At 42.8% G+C, this 21,432-nt stretch overlaps 1 protein-coding gene across 6 annotated transcripts in view; it reads left to right on the top strand.

Annotated features, from left to right (window-relative positions):
• The window catches only part of bnc2 (basonuclin 2), a 178,231-nt gene that overhangs the window by 78,407 nt on the left and 78,392 nt on the right, over positions 1–21,432 (top strand). For 5 of the 6 annotated variants that reach the window (XM_042430079.1, XM_042430094.1, XM_042430103.1 and 2 more), the window contains exons 2-3: positions 136–510; positions 4,176–4,238. In XM_042430079.1, coding sequence (XP_042286013.1) covers positions 136–510; positions 4,176–4,238 — 438 coding nt within the window. The remainder of the gene's footprint in view (positions 1–135; positions 511–4,175; positions 4,239–21,432) is intronic. The other variant, XM_042430080.1, reaches the window with a different exon arrangement.

A 21,432-nucleotide genomic window follows, 5' to 3' on the forward strand; every position in this document is an offset into this window, starting at 1 on the left:
AAAAAAAAAGAGCAACACGACCCCAAAAGAACCCACCTTCACTGACTCTTTTTTTTTCTCTTCTCTCCTCCTTCACACTCCCACATCCCTCCTGCCCTCCCTCTCTGTCTCTCTCTCTCTCTCCCTCTGTCTAAGTCCAAGGAGGCAGAGTTGGATGTGAGAGGCAGTGAGTGCGACACAGTCCCACCAGAGCCCAGCACAGACCCAGAGCCACCCAGGCCACCTTCAGCTAAGGCTAAAGGACCCAACGGCACCGCTGGCGATTGCACCAGCATCCCCTCCAGTAGCCACAGTAGCAGTAGCAGCACCAGTAGCAGCAGCAGCAGCAGCAGCAGCAGCAGCAGAAGTGGTCTGGGTGGCATTAGCATCGTTAGCAGCAGCGCTGAGGGAGCAGGCGAAAGCTCCATGCAGTTCAGCACCAGACCGCCTAGTGCTGAGCAGCCGGGCTTCATGGGGACATGGCAGCAGCAGAGCACTGACAGCAACCTCCTCTACAGAATGTCCCAGCAGGTACGTCAGCTCAGCCTCACCCCCTCATCCTCTCCATCTCTGTCTCTTCTCTCTTTCCTTCTTTCCAGTCTTTAATCAACGTCCAAACTTTTATTTTTCCTTCTCTTGTGTATATTCAGATGTTTGCTATTATGATTCTTATTACCTCTTGGTCTGTGTGTGATAGAGAGTGTTTGTGTATGTGTGTCAGACGGTGTGTGTGTGTGTGTGTTTGTGTAATTTGAGGGTTAAGGGGGGGCGTTTTGTGGGAAGTGTTTTGTTTATGATATTGCAAAATTACATATCTTCCCTGGTGTTCACAACTTTTCCCTACTTCTGGAATATTTCAGACTTGATGTAGTTGTTTTACACACACCATGCCTGAAAGTGTTTTCATTCATGTCTGTGTGTGTGTGTGTGTGTGTGTGTGTATTGTTTTTTGTTTTTTTTTAATTTTACTAATCCAGTGCATGGATAATTTTCTTCTCTATAAAATAAGTGAAAATAGTATATTTCATGCAGTTATTTGTAAAAACACACATTTTTATGCAAAAATTTGCACAATATCAGAACCCATTTATTTCCCCGTTTGATGGATTATCCCTTGTCCGGATTCGTTACATACATGCTTAAGTCTTCGTAATTGGTCTATGAGCGGTGTGGAGTTTAAAAGCAAGCAATAGCAGTGTTTTGGTAACCTCAGTGCCGATAAAGACTCGGGAAGGGGCACCCCTCTGGGACCGGCTAATTGACTTCATGTGGCCGAGGCAGGAAGCCCCTTGCACGGCTACAGAACAGCAGAGGAGCCGTGAATGAGCACAGGCTCGTCTGGAAAAGTAATGATGATAACGGATAGCCTGCACCGGCTGAGGAAAGTGCACATTTCCTCCCGACATTTCTCGCCTCTTATCGTGGATGTTACACTGAATTTCTCTTTTGTTTTGTAGCTTCTTTTTTTTTTTTAATATATTCCAAGTGGCCCCAAGTTAGAACAAGCGAGTTATTTTTAAGGGATTGAGGGGGGTGTGGGGGGAGGTTTTGTGGTTTCGTCGGATAAATGTCAGGTAAGGAGAAGGGGAGAGAGGAGTGTAGTTTTGTGCAGGCTTGTATGTGTGTGTCTGTGTGCGTTTGTGTGTGCGTCCGTTCGCGCGCACGTGTGTGTGAGTGTGTGAGGGGGAGACAGTAAAGATAGAGGATGGTTGTTAGGTTGCAGTTAATCATAGCGGGACCTGCAGGCTCTCCGTACCATGCACATGCTGTTACGCACTCAGGCCACAGCGATCCTTGCGCAACAGCCTCGCCGCGGCTCTGTGTTGTAAACGATGAGAAACTTATTCTGTCACATTGACGATCTATTTTAGTTTTGTTTTTCTGTTTTTTTAAATCCCAAAGGTCTAATGGTGAAGGTGAAACTGATGTGTTGAGACTGAATCATATCCCGATGTAACTTTTTCAAATAAAACGTTTCCTAAGGCAGGCTTTCCGATATTGTTTGGTGTTTCTCAATAAAATATTTCCTTTTTGCACATTTAACTCAGCCTGATCTGCACCAAATATTAGAGTTTGATAGTATTAATATTCTTAACACTTTGCATCCTTGCACTTTTCATGCACATCATCAACAACTTTTTTTTTTTTTAACAAGCCTCTTTCCTGTATTTTTTTTCTCTACTAAAGATAGAATCATAAAAACTATTGATAAGTGAATAGGTAGAGGCGGGCGCGTTGTTTCAGAGAGCAGAGCGCACCTCTCCTCTCCTCCTCTCCCGGTATGAGCAGGTGGATGGGCCCCTGCGCTCAGCATCTGCTGGGACCCCACGTTTGCATCCCCAATCCTTTTTACAAATGCGCACCGTTGTTTCAATATAATCAGCTGTGGGACTCGCTGTTATTTATCCTTCCTCGCACCACTTAGAAGACATCTTCCCATGTTTAGTAGGCATGACATAAATTCTCCGAAGGAAGCCTGTTCCTTGACAGACTCGCCTTATTGGAATCTAACCGATAATGACTTTGTGTTTGCCGAGGCTGGCGCACCCTGGGGTGTTGGGGAGAAATGCGTTATGGGCTTGTGTTTCAAAATCTCTCCTCTCTCCCTTAAAGATCAACTAGGTGACACGAGGGATGCGGTATTTTATCGTTGTTAGGCCAAATTATATTTCCATCTGATCGATAGAGACGCGAGACAGCTTTGCGCAGCGCGTTCAGGACAGATGCGGCTGTGGTTGAGATGCTTGGCATCACCAAGCCAAAAAACATTTGGCAATACTTTTGAAATTCCTTGTAAATCACAAACACGCAAATCAAGACTTTAAAAAGAAGAAAAATACCACTTTGACATGAATGAAGGCGTTTTCTAGCCCCACTTTCAACTACATAAATAAGCTGTGGCTTTACAGCAGGTGTCTGATCATCTCGGTGCATAAACATCAGTGACCGATGAGAGTAAAGCAAAGATTTAAATGATCAAATTACAAATGAGGAGATTTGACAGTGAATCTCAGTTTTTCTTCTCTTCACGGTGTTTTATGGGTAAATGAAGCCATAAAGAGCAGCACCTGCTTCATTCTGCGTAAAGAAAATTACTGGAACAAAATAGATGTCCATTTGAAATCGAAGGACACTTCAGAATTTATTGATTTCCTTTTTCATTGACTGTTGTATTTGAGACATTTTAATGTGTTTTATATTTCGGCTGTAAATGACCTCAGAATTAATACATTAATTTATTTCCATATTCACTCAGATGTTTCAGGACGATGAAACATTTTTTTTTTGCCCTCAAAATATTTGTCATGTGATTTTGTTACAAACTGGAGAAACAGATGAAATTTAAAGGAGAGCTAAATATGTTTTATTAACTTTAGGCTTTTAATATGGGGCATTGATAACTTGTGTACTTGCAGTCGCTTCTGATCATTTTGTGTTTCTTTAAACTAACGAAATTAAGAACAGAGGCGATTAAGGTATGACTGAATGTAAATAATTGACACCGTTCATAAGAGGCCTTAATGGGTTTTTAAAGACACTTTTTTTTTTAAAAGCCACATAGCAAGAGATTCACAACCTTCATAAACCACGGAAGTGTCAACAGGAAACAGCATAAACAGCTCTGCAATTTAAATGAAATCAATGACATGGATTCGATAAATAGTGAAATTGGTTCACATTTTACAAAACACCGCAAGAGGGAGATTTCATAATTGTTTTTTTATGGAGGAAAAAAAAAACATACAAACATTAATTAGGAGTTGAATTATTTCCCAAAGCATTACGGAGTGATAATATTTGGAGCCCAATTGACCCGCTGCTGTACTGTACTGTACATGCGTGGATGTGAATATCGACCCTTGTAAGTTAAAACCCCGGAGTTAAGTGATACTACGAGCCTAATTGGTTCATCGGGGATAATTCCCTCACAATACAGCAGCCGTAGGCCTCGTCTTTTTTTTTTTTTTCTATTTTCTTCTCCGCTTCATGTCGGAGGAATGTGGGAACAAGTAAAGGATTAGAGAAGCTCGTAAAAAAAAAAAGTGCCCTCACCTCCACCTGAAGATCTGATGCTGCCACCCAGGCTCACTGTAGACCTCGTAGGTGGGGGAGAAAAAAAAAACACAACAAAAAGCAGTGTATGTCTTCAATCTAAAATTATCTCTAAAATAGCCTCTTCCTTTTCTTTTTGCAAGGGTGCTGTAACGCGGCTTCCTTTGAAGTGCGACAGGTCGACTATGGGCCGAGACCTGGAAGAGGTACAGTGGCTTCTGCCTGCTCTCAGTGCTGCCTGCTTCATCTCACACGGAGACTTAACTCCACATATCAATACAGGGCTTTATAATATAGAGTTATCAATAAGAAATAAATGTAGTAATTTAGACAATAATACAATACATAATAACAATATAAAAAAAAACATTTTCTTAAAATTTAGAGTTTTTACATTCTTTGATTTGTACCATATCTGCAATTTGCCACATTATAATTTTTTCTTTGACATAAAAAAAACACTCATCCACACCTCTGCAGCATTTTCTTTTCTCCCCATCATACATTTCAGATCATTAAAAAAAACCCATACCCAAACAGTACTGTAATAAAATCAATATTTCTATATATCTTCTATCAATAATGTTTTAATAATGTCTCCCTCCTAAATACAAATAAAAGCTGTCCGGTGATTAGTTCACAATTTTATTCTCTTTCTTCTTTTTTTAATAGATAATAAGATATATTTTTTTAAAAAGCATACACGCATGTTAACAAATATCCACCTTTTTCTGTCACTAAAGTCTGGCCTCATTTCTTCCATTTCAATCTTTCTTTAATATTTGCTCATGTTTTCATGTCTTGTGTCATATTGTAGCTTTTTGTTCACAATCTCAACGGTTGATTCTCTCTTATTTCATTGACTTCGTTACAGCAGTGTGCAGCCTGTTCAGTCCTGTCTGTGTGTGTTAAACCTTTAAAAGTGAATGCTTTTCGCTCTCAGGACATGACAGACATATTTGTGGAATAACATGTTCTGCTTTGTTTTGTCTAAGTCAAGAAATGGGGTTTATTATATCCTCTTCAGAACATGCTAATCTGCCTATTAACACATTGATACACTTACAGCGGTGAGTGTGTGTGTGTGTGTGTGTCTGTGTGCACATGTTGTTTTACACAGTGAGGTCCGGGGCGTTTTGCATGCTGCATATGTGGTGCATATGCATTGCTTCTTGCCATTGTGCGGGACTGGGAGGCAGTGATTTGATGCATATGTGTAGAATTATCCACAGTGAGTGAATATGTGTGTGTGTCGTTACACTCAACTGTTATATTTCCATGTCTGTCTTTGATGGGTCGTTGCACACAGAGCATATGGGATGCCTATATGTACATGTATCTGGTGTCAAGTGTGTGTGCGTGTGTGTGCGCGCTGACACTGAGGTTTGTGTGTGTGTATACACATGTGTGCGCTTGGGTGTTCATGTCTGTGCTTTTGCCATTTATTTTTCTGAGTGGGTGGCTAAATACTCATAAGCCAGTTGTGCGAGTGTGTGTGTGTGTGCATGAGAGAAAGCGAGTGAGTGCAGTTTGGTGAGTGTATGTCCTCCTCCTCTCTCTGTGTGTGTGTGTGCCTGTGTGTTGGCTCTGGCTCCATGTGTGTGCGGGTGCGAGGTGAAGTGTCTCTTGGCTGGCCTTGGCTGGAGAGCTGGAGGAGAGCAGAGGTGAAAGAGGAGATTTGCAGAAAAGACACGCACCACTTCCCCCATTACTACTTTTTCTTTTTCTTCGTCTTCTTCTCCTACGTCTCTGTCTCTCAGTGCTTCTTCTTCTCTCGCTCCCTTTTCCCTTCTCTTCTTATTCCCCCACACTTCAACCCCCCTTTCTTTTCCTTTCTCTTCTTCTCGACTATCTTTCCTACCTAAAAGTCTATCTCCACCGCCAGTCCTCCAGATGCTGAATCAGATTGTTTTATTCTACAGCTACTGTCTTTGCATAGCGTCAGTGCGATAAGTGAAAAGCGTTTTAAATGGAGAACAACTAACTGAGGAGAAGGGACTAGGTGTGTCTCTCCATCAGTCTTCAGGTTTTTGTTTGTTTAGTCTGGCTTATGATTTCTCCACCAGAGCTCGTCCCACTTACAGCATCTCTCCATATATTTTCGATAATGTAAAGTTACGGTCTGCTCTTCCACTGTTTAATGCAATTATTGCAGTGCCACTGGCCAGTTTAGAATGTCCAGATAACATAAACAGCGCTGAGAGAAAGGCCACTGTGGCATTCAGTCAGCGGGCATCTCTCTCAGTCTTTGAGCATATGCAACTACGGGGATGTGTATGTTTCCTGAAGGCAGCATTATTTCTGCAAGAGGGAGCACAGAAATGTGAGAGTAAGATTGAGTGGGAAGGTGGCTGCAGCTACTTGTATATTTAGCATATGTGTGTGTGTGTGTTTGTGTGTGTGTGTGTGGACTATTAAGGACCCATCTAGTTTGACAGAGTAAGAGGATGTACAAGGTCCCATTCATGCTGCGGTCCCCGTTATATTTACCAAGGCACCAACCAGAGGAGATATGACGTCCGCAGCATTTTTACTTTTAACTTGTTTTCAAAACATTTTTTTTTAATTGCATCACAGAGCCATTTAATTCAGGCCTGTTGTTACATTTTTTTTCTTTTTTAAAAAGTATATTTATTGATTTCCAAAGCACCAGACAATTAAGGATGAAAGGGCAAATATGTTACCCTCTTTTCCAACTTATCCTCAACACAAAACACATTCTCCACACACACACACACACACACAAAAATAAAATAAATAAATAAATAAGTAAATAAATAAATAGATAGATAATAAAAAAATCAAAACAAAACACCAAGACAGAGGGTTTATACAATTAGATATAACAAGGGTAATAAGGCATAATGATGGGATAATAGCATGTTAAACACTACATGGAAATGTACATCGAGATCTCAGTCCATGCTGGTCCAGAGACCACTCCGAAGGGCCTGGGCCCCGTCGTTTCCAGTACAATCCAGAAAGGGGTCCCAAATATGAAAAAAACTTAAATGGTTCATCCTTGAGCCAGAAGTTTATAGCTTCTAAAGGGATAAGTTCCATAACACTCCGAATCCAATGTGAAACCGTAGGGACGATATTGGAAATCCACTGAAGAAGAACACATCTCCTTGCACTAAAAAGAAGCTCCTTAAACAGCTTCAGTGAAGACGGGTTAAGGTTCAGTGCTGCTGACTGTATTGAAAAAATGCAGAAAGGGACAGTTTTTTCTTAAACACAGTATCAATTTCTTTACACACTTTGACCCAGAAGTCATTAACAAGAGGCATTCAAGGGGCATTAAAAAGGATTCAAAAGCATTCAAAAATAAATATTAACCTTCAGTAGTTTCACACTTATCACAGTATTTTGAAAACAAAGGATTAAACTCTGTTGTTACATTTGAACAGAAACTGGAAAATATTTTAATATTATTTGTTGCCCTTGTTATTCCATTTCATAAATATTTTTATATTTCATGAACTTAAGATGTTTAAGTGAATATGTAATATCCATGATTTTAATTCTGTCAGTTTCCTTTTGCTTTTACGAGGTATTACAGTGTCAGAGATCCATCAATACGACTCCATACTACATACACTTTTACAGTATATGCATGATCTTGCCAAAATAAATATTCCGCCCTGCACATGGCCATGATCATGTGTGTCCGGGGTCATACAGTAACCTCTGTAGCCATGCTATAATGCCCTGCAGGTCCAGTGTTATGGGTAAGAACCGACCCTGACTCTGTGCTTTGCTAGACTCGGGGCAACCAGCGATCAATAAGCATCATGTGAGCATCACTCACGGGCTCCATGTCAGCTGTTTCTTGTTTGTCCTGAGGAGGCAGCCGCCTCACCACTATGGTGAATGCCCAAATAATGGGGAGGATACAGAGCGGTGTAGAGACGCTATCATGGAAGTCAAAAAGGCTTTTCTTTATCACGCTGTATATGTGGAGGGGCAGTGTACAGTGCTTTGGTTGTTTGCGTGTTGAGGAACGATAGAAATGCAGATCCATCTGCTCTCCTCTTATCAGGGGGCTGAGTGGTGAAACCTACTATAGCTGAGTCTTTCCCAGGGACCTCTTTTAGTCCTGTGCGGGCATGTGTATAGAAAATGGAAAGAAATGCAATATTTATATCCTTTTGTTGTTTTCTATTTATTTTTATTATGTGAGGTTCTTTTGACAAGATAATAAATAATGTACCAGTAATCTGAATAGAAAACCTCAACATGTAACATTAAGTAGATTCATGTTGTATTTCAGGCTGTTGCGTTGTGTTGTGTGACCAAAAGGCTTAATTAGATTTGATTTATTTTAAACAAATATTGTGTTTGTGTAGCAATCAAATACAATTTACTAAACTCAGCCTTCTGTGTGGCATGGGATTAAACCCTTACAACAAAGGCAAAAAATTAAATAAAATACAAATGAAGAAATACTTGTCAAACCGCATGAAAGAGCTGAAATTGTCTTTTAAATATTTTGAAATTTTGCAGAAATATTTGTGTTATTTTGTAGATTCACTGGATATATTGTAGTTTGACCATATTAATCTTTTCCCCTTCACTTCTGTTTTTCTTTGATGCCTGTTTAATTAACTGAAACCTACTTTTTTCCCCCTCTCTGTTTTTCCTTCTTTCTTTTCTACATTTCTTTCAAAAGAGGGGTGTTAGTTATTTATCTTTGGCTAGTTTCCTGCAGTGGGAAGAAGTCGCCGGTTTAAAAAGGAAATGTGTGTTTGAAGGGCCAGTCGCTCAGGATGTCACCACCCCGCCACTGGCTAATGAGGGGGGACACACGCACTGAGCCAGTGCAGCAACACACACACACACACGCACACTGACACAGCAGGAATGCAGCAGCTGTCACCAAGGTCCAGGCAGTTATGAAAGGGTTGAAGTATAGTTGTGTCTTGGGTGTATGCGTGAGTGTGAAGTGGCAGTACCAGGAGTCATGTGGGTGTTGAGGGCTAGGAGGGGCTCGTTTTGGCTTTGGTGACCTCGAGTTTGCCACAGGCGGAGAAGATCATCACACGTAATTGACTTAACCGAAAAGTGAAAGAGGGACTCAGAGGAAACATATATATTTCGCAGTGGTCTGTAGTATTTTAAGATAGGACCATATGGCAGAGACATTGTTGTGAGAGACTGTTCTTTCCCGTCTGTATCCAGAGGAAGGTGACATTAGGTGTGACCTGTGCTAAGTGACAGGAACTAGGGCATACTTTCACCACGGCTTCTCCCTTTTCCTGTTATTCCTCAACTCCTGTTATTTTGTTTTCCTTGGAGCTGCGCCAGCACAACGGGCAAATCAACAGCCTACTATTTTTACATCCATCTTTAAGGACCCCTGTCTGTTCGCTCTGCCTGCCAATTTGCCCCATCAGCAGTGGCAACGAAGAAGAGCTCTCAAGGCACAGAGCCTTTCATTTTTCTGTTGGCGATGTGGCTAATGCTGTCACTGTTGAAAAAGCACTCAGGGTGAATTGCTATTATTATTGTTAAAACCATCATCATCATCAGGCTTATTTATGGTTATGGATAATGATGGTAATTTTGTTCAGGGCTCACAGTTGACTCCGTCTCTTTCCCCTGCTAATCCAACATGTACTGTGTGTGTGAGAGTGTGTGTGTGTGTGTGTGTGTGTGTTTGTACTGTACGTTTTAGATGTGCTGGCAAATTACCAGAGTTGTTGTGCAAATAAAATGGTTTTCCAACAGGTAACAGTGATTTCATGTCTGCAGTTCACATGTGAGGTGAGGAGAACTTGTGTGCAACCAAGCAAGTATAAATACGATACATCTCTTAATGCATATGTTGAACTCTGTGGCTTATGTGTGCATGGGGGGGGGGGGGGGGAGAAGGGGGGTGAGCGCTCTTTTTTTTTTTTTTCCTGTTTCATCTTCTTTCCTTAGTCTTTTTTGCTCCCATGTTTTACTCTCCGTCTATCTGTTCTGTTCTGTCTCCAGCTTACCATAGAGATTTGATTGCTAGAGGCCCAGGGAGGATTTTAGGGAGGTTCTGGAGAAGGGAGGCTAGTGGTACAGGCTGTGGTAGGCTTGTAGCCAACGTACACACACACACACACACACACACACACACACACACACACACACACAAAGATTTTAAGTCCTACAGGCATAGATACCTGCTTTCACACACTCGTATTTTGTCTTCTCTTTATATAGATTGTGTAAATTGCTTCCTAACAATGTTGTCATTTTAACCCTCTAGAAAAAAACCCTCTAAACTCAAGTCTAAGCTCATTAGCTACCTTTTGTTGTGAGCAAAGTGTTAAAGCAACATGTGTAAGCATTTGTTTGTGATCTCTGCTGACTTTGTAAAGATGTTTGCGCTGTTGGATTAATAACATTTAATGGCCACTGTTAAATGCAGCTGCCTTGGCATCCCACAGCTCGTGTTTTTCTGGCAAACTGAGACTCTGGGTGGCTTTTGTGTGTGTTGTGTGTGTGTATACCTAGTGCAATGAAATACCACTGTGTGTGTGTGTGGGCTGGATAGAAGAAGCAGAACCATTTCTGTTCATTTAGATGTGACCGACCCTATACACAGCCGGTCTGTATGTGAACCGATCACATATTAAGCAGCGCTGCACTTCACTTTCTAACAATCTATAATGTCAATTAAGTCACAAATGATCTAATTAGCCTTCTGTGATAGACATCAATTGGTTTGACCCTGTATCCGCGGCAACCAGCCAGGGTTGGGAGGTCACCACGCATGACCTCTGGCACCACACATTGTTGGCTATGAACCTCTTGTGACATTTATTGTGCAATTGAAGTGACGGCTCCGGTCTTTCACAATGGGACAAAGTGAGAATTCTTGTAAGCAAAAAACAGTTTTTTCTTTTACGTGTGTTAAAGGCAGAAAATGTTTTTTTTGTGTTGTTGACACACACACATGCGTGCAGGCACACATACAGCCACACACACACACACATACACACTTCGTCTATGTTGATGTTTTCTCTGTAAATGGCCTGACTTGCCTCTTCCATTGTCGGGAAACACACTCAGCGATAAGTGCTTTGTTGGAGCGCCGTCTGTTGCATGATGTGTATGACTCTGACTGGCATTTAATATTTCATGGCATTTAATCCATTTGATATGTTTCCTCCAAAAAACAAAAAAATAAAATTGCAGCTTTTGTTTCTTTTATCCAGGCCATTACTTCACAGCTTGTTGATCAGTTTGGATTTGTAAAAGGTGGCAACAAGGGATTTATCACCTAGATTTACCACAATTGCACAACCATTAAGCTCATAAATTTACCATCTTGTTTGTGACTAAAACAAACCAAGAGGGGAAAAGGTGATTCTTTATGCCTGATCAGTGGATGACCAGATATAGCATCTTAACAAAAATATAAGCAAATGGCTGTGAGGTTTACTGCAGAAAAAAAGTGAAATGATAGCACTCAAAGATCAGTCAAGTTTACAGGATGCAGCAGCTAAGAAAGATAGCGCATTATGACAAAGAAGAGGAAAAGGAGCTGACAGCTTGTGCATCAGTTAGAAGGTGAGGAGGAGGCTCTCTTTGAGATCAATTGGTAATAGGCTGAAGTCACAGAGGCGATTAGAGGCGTCGACTTGCCTGTGTTGTAAATGCTGTCAGATCTGTTAAAGGAAGCCTAATACCTCTCAGGTTGAAAGCTGTAATAACATCAAGTGTAACTGGATCCGCGGGGAAGTGCAAGTGAGTCTGCGTGTGCGCGAGTGAGTGGAAAAGAAGCGGGAGGAAAGGCGAAAGTGTTTCATTGTGTGCAGTTTAATGTCTAGTTGCGTGTGTATGTGTGTATGTGCGTGGTGTAAAGTAGTAGCAGCATGCATAAAAGGCGAGAGCCGCAGGGTTGCTCCTGGCATTTTTTCGGCCACCAGATGCCTGTCACTGCTTCAAGAAAAAAGAGCTGGGGATGAGGAGGGGAGAAGGACAAAGAGGGAGGGAGGGAGGGAGGGGAAGGAGGAGGGAGAGGTGGGTGGTGGGGGGGCCCACCGCTGTTCAAATCATGTCACGTAGCGCTAATTCATCCAGCCTCATTAGAGAGAGGGAAGGGACCAGAGGGCCTCTCTCAGGACAGGGCCCGGGCTCAAACACACACACACACACACACACACACACACACACACACAGCAACACAGATATATGCATGCACACATTGTCTCAGTTTTTCTCTGGCGCATACTTACACACAGATGCAATTTCTATCTACCTCACACACACACACACACACACACACACACACACCCCACACACACAGACACACACAGACACACACAGACACGTAGACATACATACACAGATGACACTGGCACATGGCGCAGTGCGGGGGCAGTTTGGGGAATAGAAAATTGCCTTCTCAGGAAGGCCCCGGCCAATTAAGGACCTGACCGTATTGAATGTCAAGTGTTAATTTAGGCTCCCCCTCCTAACTCCCACCCACCCTCACCCCTCAATTTCCCAGCAGTGGGGGGGGGGGGGGTTGGGTGTCCCAGAGATGAGCAAATACATGTCAAGCCAAAGTTGATTGCCTGCTCTGTATTATGTGTCGCATGCAAGTGGCAAATGTGCTCCCTCCTTTTAGCCTTTCACGTACCCCCTGAGGGGCACCGCGATGGAAGGAGGAGGAGAGAGGGAGGATTAACTGTACCGCAGTGATAAGAATGAGGGGTTTTACAGTACACTGGGGAAGAAGAGTGGGGGGGGGGATGTAGGGGACAGACAGAAAGAGAAGTAGAAAGAGGGCAGAGGGTTTGTTTGATCTCATAGGACTGGGTGGTGACTTTGATAGTCTTTTAATTGCCTTCATTTTCGCAGAGGTGATGTCCCTGGCAGACGTCCTCAGAACAAACTCTTGTAAATAGAGACTGAGTAAATTTTCTAAAGTTTAGAGAGCAATTTATTTTGAAAAAAAAAAATCTGTATTAAGTATATGAGAAACTTTACAAGATGGCTGTTTTATACTCACGGCCGTTGGCATGGTCCAGGGGCAGACAAGGTTGTTTGTGAGTTGGACTGATGGTAAATGCCCACCTCCTTACCTCCATGATCTAATAGACATCCACTTAGTCTTAATGGGCAGATTCCCTTTCTCCTCTCGTGATGACTGTTGCACTCTTTAAAGGTGGAATCGCCAGCTTGTCTTTCCTATCCCCCCACCCCTCCTTTACTCTCTATATCTCATGTTCACTACCTCTCTCCTAGGACAGAAGGGAGTATATCTAATGAAATAAATATTAATGCATGGATCGCATTTAGACCAAAGCCAATTCTCTTGCTCCAACTAGCCCTCTGGCTACATCTGTTAGTCGAAGGCCCTTTGTTTTACATTCATGTCGGTGTATTTACGTGAACATGTGAGCCCGGGTTTGTGCGTGTGTTTGTTGTGTGTGTCCAGTGATGATGTTGTGAAATTGAATAGAGAGGGTGAGTATTGATCATTTCCCCCTGTGTGTTATTAGTGCTTGCTGCTACTGACAAAGAGAGCATGAGCCACCCGCACAAACACAAACTGACATACACTTACACTGACGCACAGATACATACACACAGTTGCACACACACATACACACACACGGAGCTATGTTTACTCAAAAAATACAGTATGTTGTTTACATGTTTTGACAACTGTAATACATTGCACCAACAAGGAAAAAGTACACTTTCCTGCTACATTATAACTTACGAGCTGGTGGTGGAAACCTGTAAAATTACGACCCCAGTAGTGTTATGACAAACTGGGTTATGTGTCACTGAATTATATGCGTCAAGGGTGTTTTCAAATTTTTGTCCTCTCAGCTCACATGCACACACACACACACACACAGACACACACACACACATTTACATTCTTCATTATTACAATCTGTTTTGTCAATCTACTGTGAGTGATAACACGTTTTGAGTTCACAAAGGTCACGGTGAAGTGTAATTCAATCTCTGATCACTGATATCCAAACAGCCACCCGTACAGGCCTCCAGGGCCAAGGGAGAGAGAGAGAGGGTGTTAAAGTCCAGTGTAAGTGCTCTGTCTCTGGGTAGATAGTGATGTCTGCAGGGCCTTTGGAGCTCCAGTGGTCAGCCAGGACTGAGAAGTCTGTCAAGCCCTAATTGATCACCCTGACCTGGGGAGCTGAGGACAAAGGGAGGGGGAGTGTGTGGAAGCATGCAACAGATAAGGCTACAGGGAAAAGGGAGGGGGAAAAAAAGAAGAAATTGTGCGACCGGTGGCTTAATCTCTCTGGACTGGCCATTTTTCCCCTCCGGATGATAGATATAGTAGGCCTAGCGTGTGACACAGATGGATAATGCAGGCATCTGGTGTGATAGAGTTATAAATTAACACATTACTGGACCTTAATGTGGACTACTGTGGACGACCTCACACCAACATCATCAACCCTCCAGGCGCGCACACACACACACACACACACACACACACACACACACACACACACACACACACACACACACAAACACGCCTACAGCTTCACTGATGCATCTAGCTGAACTCAGGGTGCGGATTGTACTTCTCAAGTGGCATTGATTTGTTAAAGTGCTGAATAAGCAGAAGCAGTCCAGCTGCTGGCTCTTCTACTTTCTTCTTCTTTCTTTCCTTTTTTCTCTATTTTACAATTTCACTCTCCTAACTTCTCCTACTCACTCTCTTTCACTCCATCCTTGTTGTTTTACTCTCATTGCTCACATGCTGTTTTTTCCTCTCTTTCTATTTCACTTCCAGCTCACACGCACTTTCTCGTCTCCTCTCTTTGTACAAGTGAGAACAAGAGGTCTTGACTCGTCCTTTTTCTAGTCTGACACACCTTTTGCTCAGTCACAAGTGCTCCTTCAAGTAACTTTGCTCCCCTCGGTTTTCCTGGCAAATGTCTGACTCTCTTTTCCCTCCTCCTCTGTCTACAGCTGGAAGGTTTCACCTAAAAGAACAGTTGGTTTTTCTCCCCTTCTTCTTGTGGCCCACACAATATTCGCCAGCCAAAACTGTTATGTCCCCGACTTTGAGACTGAGAAGGAAGTGGTATGTGTGTGTGTGTGGCTGGGGATTGGTATTTAATAGCCAGACATACAGAAGAGCTAATATCCAGAGCAGCAGTAGCCTGCACATTGTAAGGCCACACACAGTGACAAGGTCCTGTACAGCTCTCTGTATTTAAAACCAACCCAACTCCTGTAGCGCTGGGCAATGGCTTACACATCTACAAACCCTTCATTCTAACCACAGTGAATTCCACTGGTGTAAATGTCATTTAACAACAAATGAGTGCCTCTGGAAACTGAGCGGTGTACAGTAAGGGTCACTGGTCCCTCTGTCTGCTGAGTATGTAGTGGTGTGTTGTACTTGGGCTTATGAGTCGGACAGGCTGTCTGCTTTCTGAGTCCGAGTCAAGGCCTCTAGCCAAGAGGTGCAGATTTGTTAGTGTCTGCTCCATTATCACCCATCACTCTCATGGTTTGTGTTTCGCTGTGTGTGTGCTCACAATGTTCATACGCGTGTGTGAGTGAAAGAGAGAGAGAGAGAGAGAGAGAAAAAGGGAGTAAAGAGACTGTCCCTCTCTTTCTTGCTTGCTGTGGTCCAGCCCAAACAGTTACCATCTGGTGACCAATGCCTGACCCTTTCCTTGTCTCACACACACACACACACAGACATATACACTCACTGAGTGCCGGACTGCATCCAAGTGATGAGTGAGTGACCACCCGCCACCCCCTCCTCCCCTGCCGAGTGTCCGTCTCTGCCAGACCTCCCAGGTCCCTCCCCTCACTGCACATGATTGGTTGATGAAAGGTTGATGGGCGACTTATCTGTCCACAGTGCCAATAAAATGCTCAATAAAGCACCAATCCCGGTCCTGAACAGGCCTAATAGAAAAACACCTAAGAGGAAAAAGCACCTAAACACACATACAGTACACACGATTGCACACACACATCATTGTGGCCCAAAATAAGCACATATCTCCTCGCTAGTTTAATGAGAAACCACATTGCTATTTTTCAGCTATTTGCTTTTCTTGTGCATGCTTCATTTAGACAGGCCCCCTTGTGTTCCAGCCGGAGTGACATGAAGCGTTTTCATTTTAGTTTATTTTACTGTAATCTTAATTTTTTTTCTTTTTTTTCTGTCCACTGTCCACATTAGAGAGGAAACACTTAGTCAAGTAAGCAATTAGTAGATAAACAGAAAGTTTATCCACAACTATTTTAATATTCGATTAATCTTTCAAGTCATTTTTTGAGAAAAAAATGGCAAAAATTCCTCTGGTTGCAGCTTTTCAAATGTGAATTTGCTGGTTTTCTTAGTCCTCTATCGCAGTAAACTAAATCTCTTTGAGGTTCGGACTGTTGGTTGGACAAAACAAGACATTTGAATAAGTAAACTTGGGCTTTGGGAAGTTGTGATGGGCATTTTTTCACTATTTTATGACATTTTATAGACCATAATAATGAAGATCATTAATGAAGAAATTCATCAGCAGATTAATCAGTAATGAAAATAATAGTTATTTGCAGCCCTAGTCCACATATCTAATACAGTGGCCTTAAAAACAGAAATATAAAAAAAAAAAATCTGGTTGATGGGAAAGACCAGTCACTGTTTTTATGTGTAGTGAAGCACAACAAGAGAAAAAGGGTGTGTGTTTCTAGCTTGCCTGGGTGACAGAGGCGTGACCAAGGTCAGAGGCAGAGAAGAAGTGACACATGCATCACAGGGTTGTGACATGCCAGGGTCAGCGCAAAGGTCACCCTGCCTGTCCAGAGAACACACACTCATCTCCTTTAGCTCCTCTCTGCGTGTGAATGTGTGCCAAGGAATGACCGTCCCTATGAAGGAAAAGGGAAGGAAGATAACTCAACCTCTGTCTCTCCCAGGTGGTGTAGTCAGGGGAACAAGGATTGTGCGGAGAGCAGGTCCCAGGCAGGGCCCTAATGGCAGTGTGATGTTGTGACTACAGCTCTCCCTTCAGGTTAAATACAGGGTGGGGATAGAGAGAAAGAGAGAGTGAAAGGGGGGGAGTGTGTTGGGAGGGTGACCACATTAAAAAAAAAAAAGACAGCGACAGAAAGAGACAGAGCACTAGTGGAGCATCTCAGCAAGAAAAACACTTAAAGCGAGAGATAGTGAGCAGGGGGATGGAGGGAGGCAGCCGGGGGACTGAGGAAGGAGGAAGGGAGGGGGAGAGGAGCAAGCGTCCCTCGCCTGAGGCTGATGCATTGTGACAGTCACTTAGAAGGATTTCACTTCCCCTAAACTGTGGCTTGCAGGAAGAAACACCATAACTTGGGACAATTATGGGCTGAAGGAGATATGACAGGACACATGCAGAGTGAGTCGCAGTGGGAGGGAGGAAGGAAGTGAAGCAAGGGGGGGGGGGGGGGGATGTTGGTGTGAAGCAAGAAGTGTGTGTTTGTGTGTGTGTATATCTACCATGTGTGTACACTCAGGAGAGCGCAATCATATCATCTGCTTGCATTTGGCAGATTGATCTGTATATGTACAGTACATATGCTCTGTGTGTGTGTGTGTGTGTGTGTGTGTGTGTTTGTGTGTTTGATGGTGGGGGCCAGGGAGGGGTTGTTGCTCGGTGCACGCCATGTCAGGGAAGGCCGGCGTCTCGCTCCTCATGGTACCGTATGTTACCACTCTGCCTCCCTCATTCCTTCGCCTCATGTCTGTAACTTAACCTGGTGACGGAGGGCAGGAGGGAGAGAAAGAAAGAAAAAAAATAGAAGAAGTTGGATTCAAACGTTGCCAAGAAAACAGGCCCTCAGTTTTTTTTTCCTATTCTTTGGTTGATTTGATTTCTTCCTGTGATTTTTCTTTTTGCATGTTAATAGTTTGGTTTTTCGTGTCACAGTGCTGATAAGTGTCCCAAAAGTTCTTTTGCTACAGTACATTGTGTTACCCCTGCGCTGCAAGCTCTGCCAAGAATGTCACTGTAATTTGAGTGTAAGTGGATTCCAAGAAATACACTTTTCCTGTTTCATTGAGTCGTTTTGCTTTCAGCGCTATTATGTCCTTCGTGCGAGTGAGGTGCTGGTGAAATTGTCTCTAGGTTTTTTTCTCCGGTTTGTGTCTTTCCGCATGGCACCTACAGTTACAGTTCACCTACAGTTCTCTTAGTGTGTATGTGTGTGTGTGCACGCACAGTGTAACAAGTAATGATAACAGCAAAAAGAGCTTTCATTTTGAAAAATATACCATACTCGACCGCCGTGTGATACCATCTATTCAAACATAAACAGAGAGATTGGCCTTTCTCCCTCTGTCTTTTTCTGTCTGTCCTCCTCAGTTTTATATCTTCCAAATGTTTTTGTCTTGTGTCTCTTTAACACGCCAGAGTCCTACTGTGCAATGTTATACTGAGCCCCATCTCATTCATAAAAATCAATAAAAGTGAAGCTGATGTTAATCTACTTATTCTTGTTCTCTTCTGAGTGTAGAGACTGTTTTTAATGTGTATAAGAGAATTTTCTAACCTGCAAAATTGCTGGCATTTAGGATTTAAATAGTTAAAACAGTCGTAACCACCTACAATACTAGTCACTATCTGCTTTGATGAGTTTTTGGAAATATGAAGATATTTTGAAGATGAGCATCCTCTGTGACCACTGCAGAGACCGTTTCCCCTGAACTGTTAACCAACAGTTAGTCATCCGTCCTCGCTCCCTTCCCTCCCTGCGATGTTCCCCCCCTCATCAGTATGGCAGTTGTGTTTGCTGAGCTGGCTTTTGATAGACTTTCATTTGGTTTGGTCATCTGAGATTTGGTATTAGCTCTCTCTCTCTTCTTCTCTCTCTACCTCTCTCCTGTGGGTTTTATTCTGATTCACATCCAGACTGTCCTGACACTGGCTGTGTGAGGGATTGATGGAGAGATGGATGGAGGAAAGAAGGAAGGAGGGGTAGACTTGGGCAGAGGTTGAGGGGTATTAGACTCATGAACACAGCTGGGACCCCCACTATCAAAGAGATGGTAATGACCGTCTGCTAGCATTAGAGAAGCTGGGATGAAAGAATGGCCACTAAACCCACTGAGAGAGGAGTGTTTGGCACTGTGTTGAGCCTGGGCACATAACCACCACTGCCACCTCTGTCTGTCCTGTCCTGAGGACTAATGAGTGAGACTAAATGTTGACAGATTTTACTCTACAAAGAAAAAGGTCCAGAAAATAATTTGAGTAGGGGGTCATAATTAGCTAAATGAATACTGTATGCATTCAAAGATACTAGAGTAAGATCATGTTCAGATCAACAATAGCCCCACATCAAAAAAATGCTGCCCCCTCATTCTTTTAAATGAGACCACTGTGTTGGCACAGCAGGGGTCCTGACGCAGAGAGCTCCAGCAAAAAAAACCCAAAAAACGCAGGCCAATAAAATAAATGCAAGTGCACATTTTACTGTTTACCTTACAATCATCATGATGGCAGATAAAATGTTTTAGCAACTGATAAGCTTTCAAACTCATAAATGTATTACTGAAACTGGACCTCCTGGATTATATTTATTTTTCTCACCAGTATCTGTGGCAACACACCCACGCCAGCAGTTTTTTGTTTTGTTTTTTTAAACACAGCACTATTTTTGGTCTGCCTGCGGAGACATTTCTTAAGCAAACAAACAGATTTGTGGAATCAGGAGTTGAGCAAGTGGTTGTGTATGGGTGTGCGTAATGTGTACCTTCCCCAGTCGAGCACAGGTCCTACAGAATATGTAAAAAGAGGGACTGCTTCCCACTCCTTAGTGCATATTACCCATAGCCCCTTGCAGCAGTCATTAACAATGACAGGGGTCAAGAAGGGTTGTGGACTAAGCACTCCATTGACTTTAGAGTCAATAAGGGACTCACGTCTGTCCACAATGACCCTTATAGTAATGTATTTAGGTGAGAAAGCAATGTGCATTTGTATTTGTATGTCGGTGATGTTTGTGAGATCAACAGTTTATGATCCATGTTCTGACTTGCTGAAGCTTTACAGTGTATCACTACTGAAAAAAGGTCATTTTCAAAAGGTGCAATCATGGACTGAAGAGCCCACATTTTTCTGGCTGTAAGTCCATTTTTACCACTAGTAGCTGCAGCTCTCCATACAGTCCACACAGGCTTAAATAATTTACCTCATCTTGCTCTCCCTATCTTGCACTTTCTCTACATGTCGCTCTCTGTTGATTCTCTCCCCCCCCTCCCTATTCCTCTTAGCACTTGCTTCATTTGTTTGCTTTGAGGAGCTAAATCTTGTTTGCGCGTATTAATAAGTCAAGGCGGATTATCCCCCCCACCTCTACCGTAGCCCCGTAGCGTCCCCGTCCTCTCTGCTTACACTGTATTTGCGGCCGGGTGGCTCTGTTTGCAGAACTCCCCCCCATTTCCCCCCTCCATACCAGAGAGGCCTTGTGCGCTAGGCTAATTAGATTAATTCCGATGCCTGTAATGATTGCTTGCCATCTATTTTTAATGACCGGCGCATATCAAAGAGTAGTAAAGCATGCTACCAGCGAAGCCTGCTCCCAGTCCCCCAGTGTGTCAGGCACTGTAGGGGGCACTGGCATAGTGTTAGAGTGATAGCATATTGCCATTGTGTGTATGTCCATGTGTGTACATTTATGTCACTGCAGGCTAAGAAGGAACATGTGTTCAGCTTGGCCTCTGCCTGGCCTCCTAAAAAAAAATAAATAAATAACACAAATAAATAAATTACCATCGACTCGATGACATGACTGTGATTTCTTTGTGTGGTTGTGATATACATACTTCCAGCTGTCGTTGTTTTCGGGTGCTGCTGATACACACATTTTACACATTTTATTCTGAAGGGACTGGAAAACATGACAGACGACGGTTAGATTATGCAGCGAAACAGATGCAGAACTAATTTCAAATCTGCATAAAACAAACAGTGTTTGTATTGCTTTTATTTTGCTCTATCACTTCCATCTAATGTTTTATTTCCCTTTAAAACATATCCTGTTTTCCCTCCTCCCTCTCGCATGTAGTTAATCAAAAGTAAACCTTCCTCATAGTACGTCATTTAGCATTTAGCTTACACCTTGCTGTCCTTCAGCAAGTGTGTTCATCACTCCTCTTTATGCATTTGAGATGTTGCTCATCTTTAATAGATAGATCTAAGTCTCTTCCCTCTTTCTTCACCCCTCTGTCTCTCGGCCCTGTAAAAGGGAGTATAAATATTTGAGAGGCAAGCAGTTCAAAAGTGGGGAAAACGGGGCGTTTAGCGTAGCTATTTGGCAACACAAATCTGAAATGAGAGACTGCAAAGAGTAAAGGAGGAATGAAGGGAAGGGTGCAAGATCATGAGGCAAGAACCAGAAGTCATTCAGAACAAATATCCATAC

The sequence above is a fragment of the Thunnus maccoyii genome, chromosome 2 (genome assembly GCF_910596095.1).
Source record: "Thunnus maccoyii chromosome 2, fThuMac1.1, whole genome shotgun sequence".
NCBI classification, from domain to species: Eukaryota; Metazoa; Chordata; class Actinopteri; order Scombriformes; family Scombridae; genus Thunnus; species Thunnus maccoyii.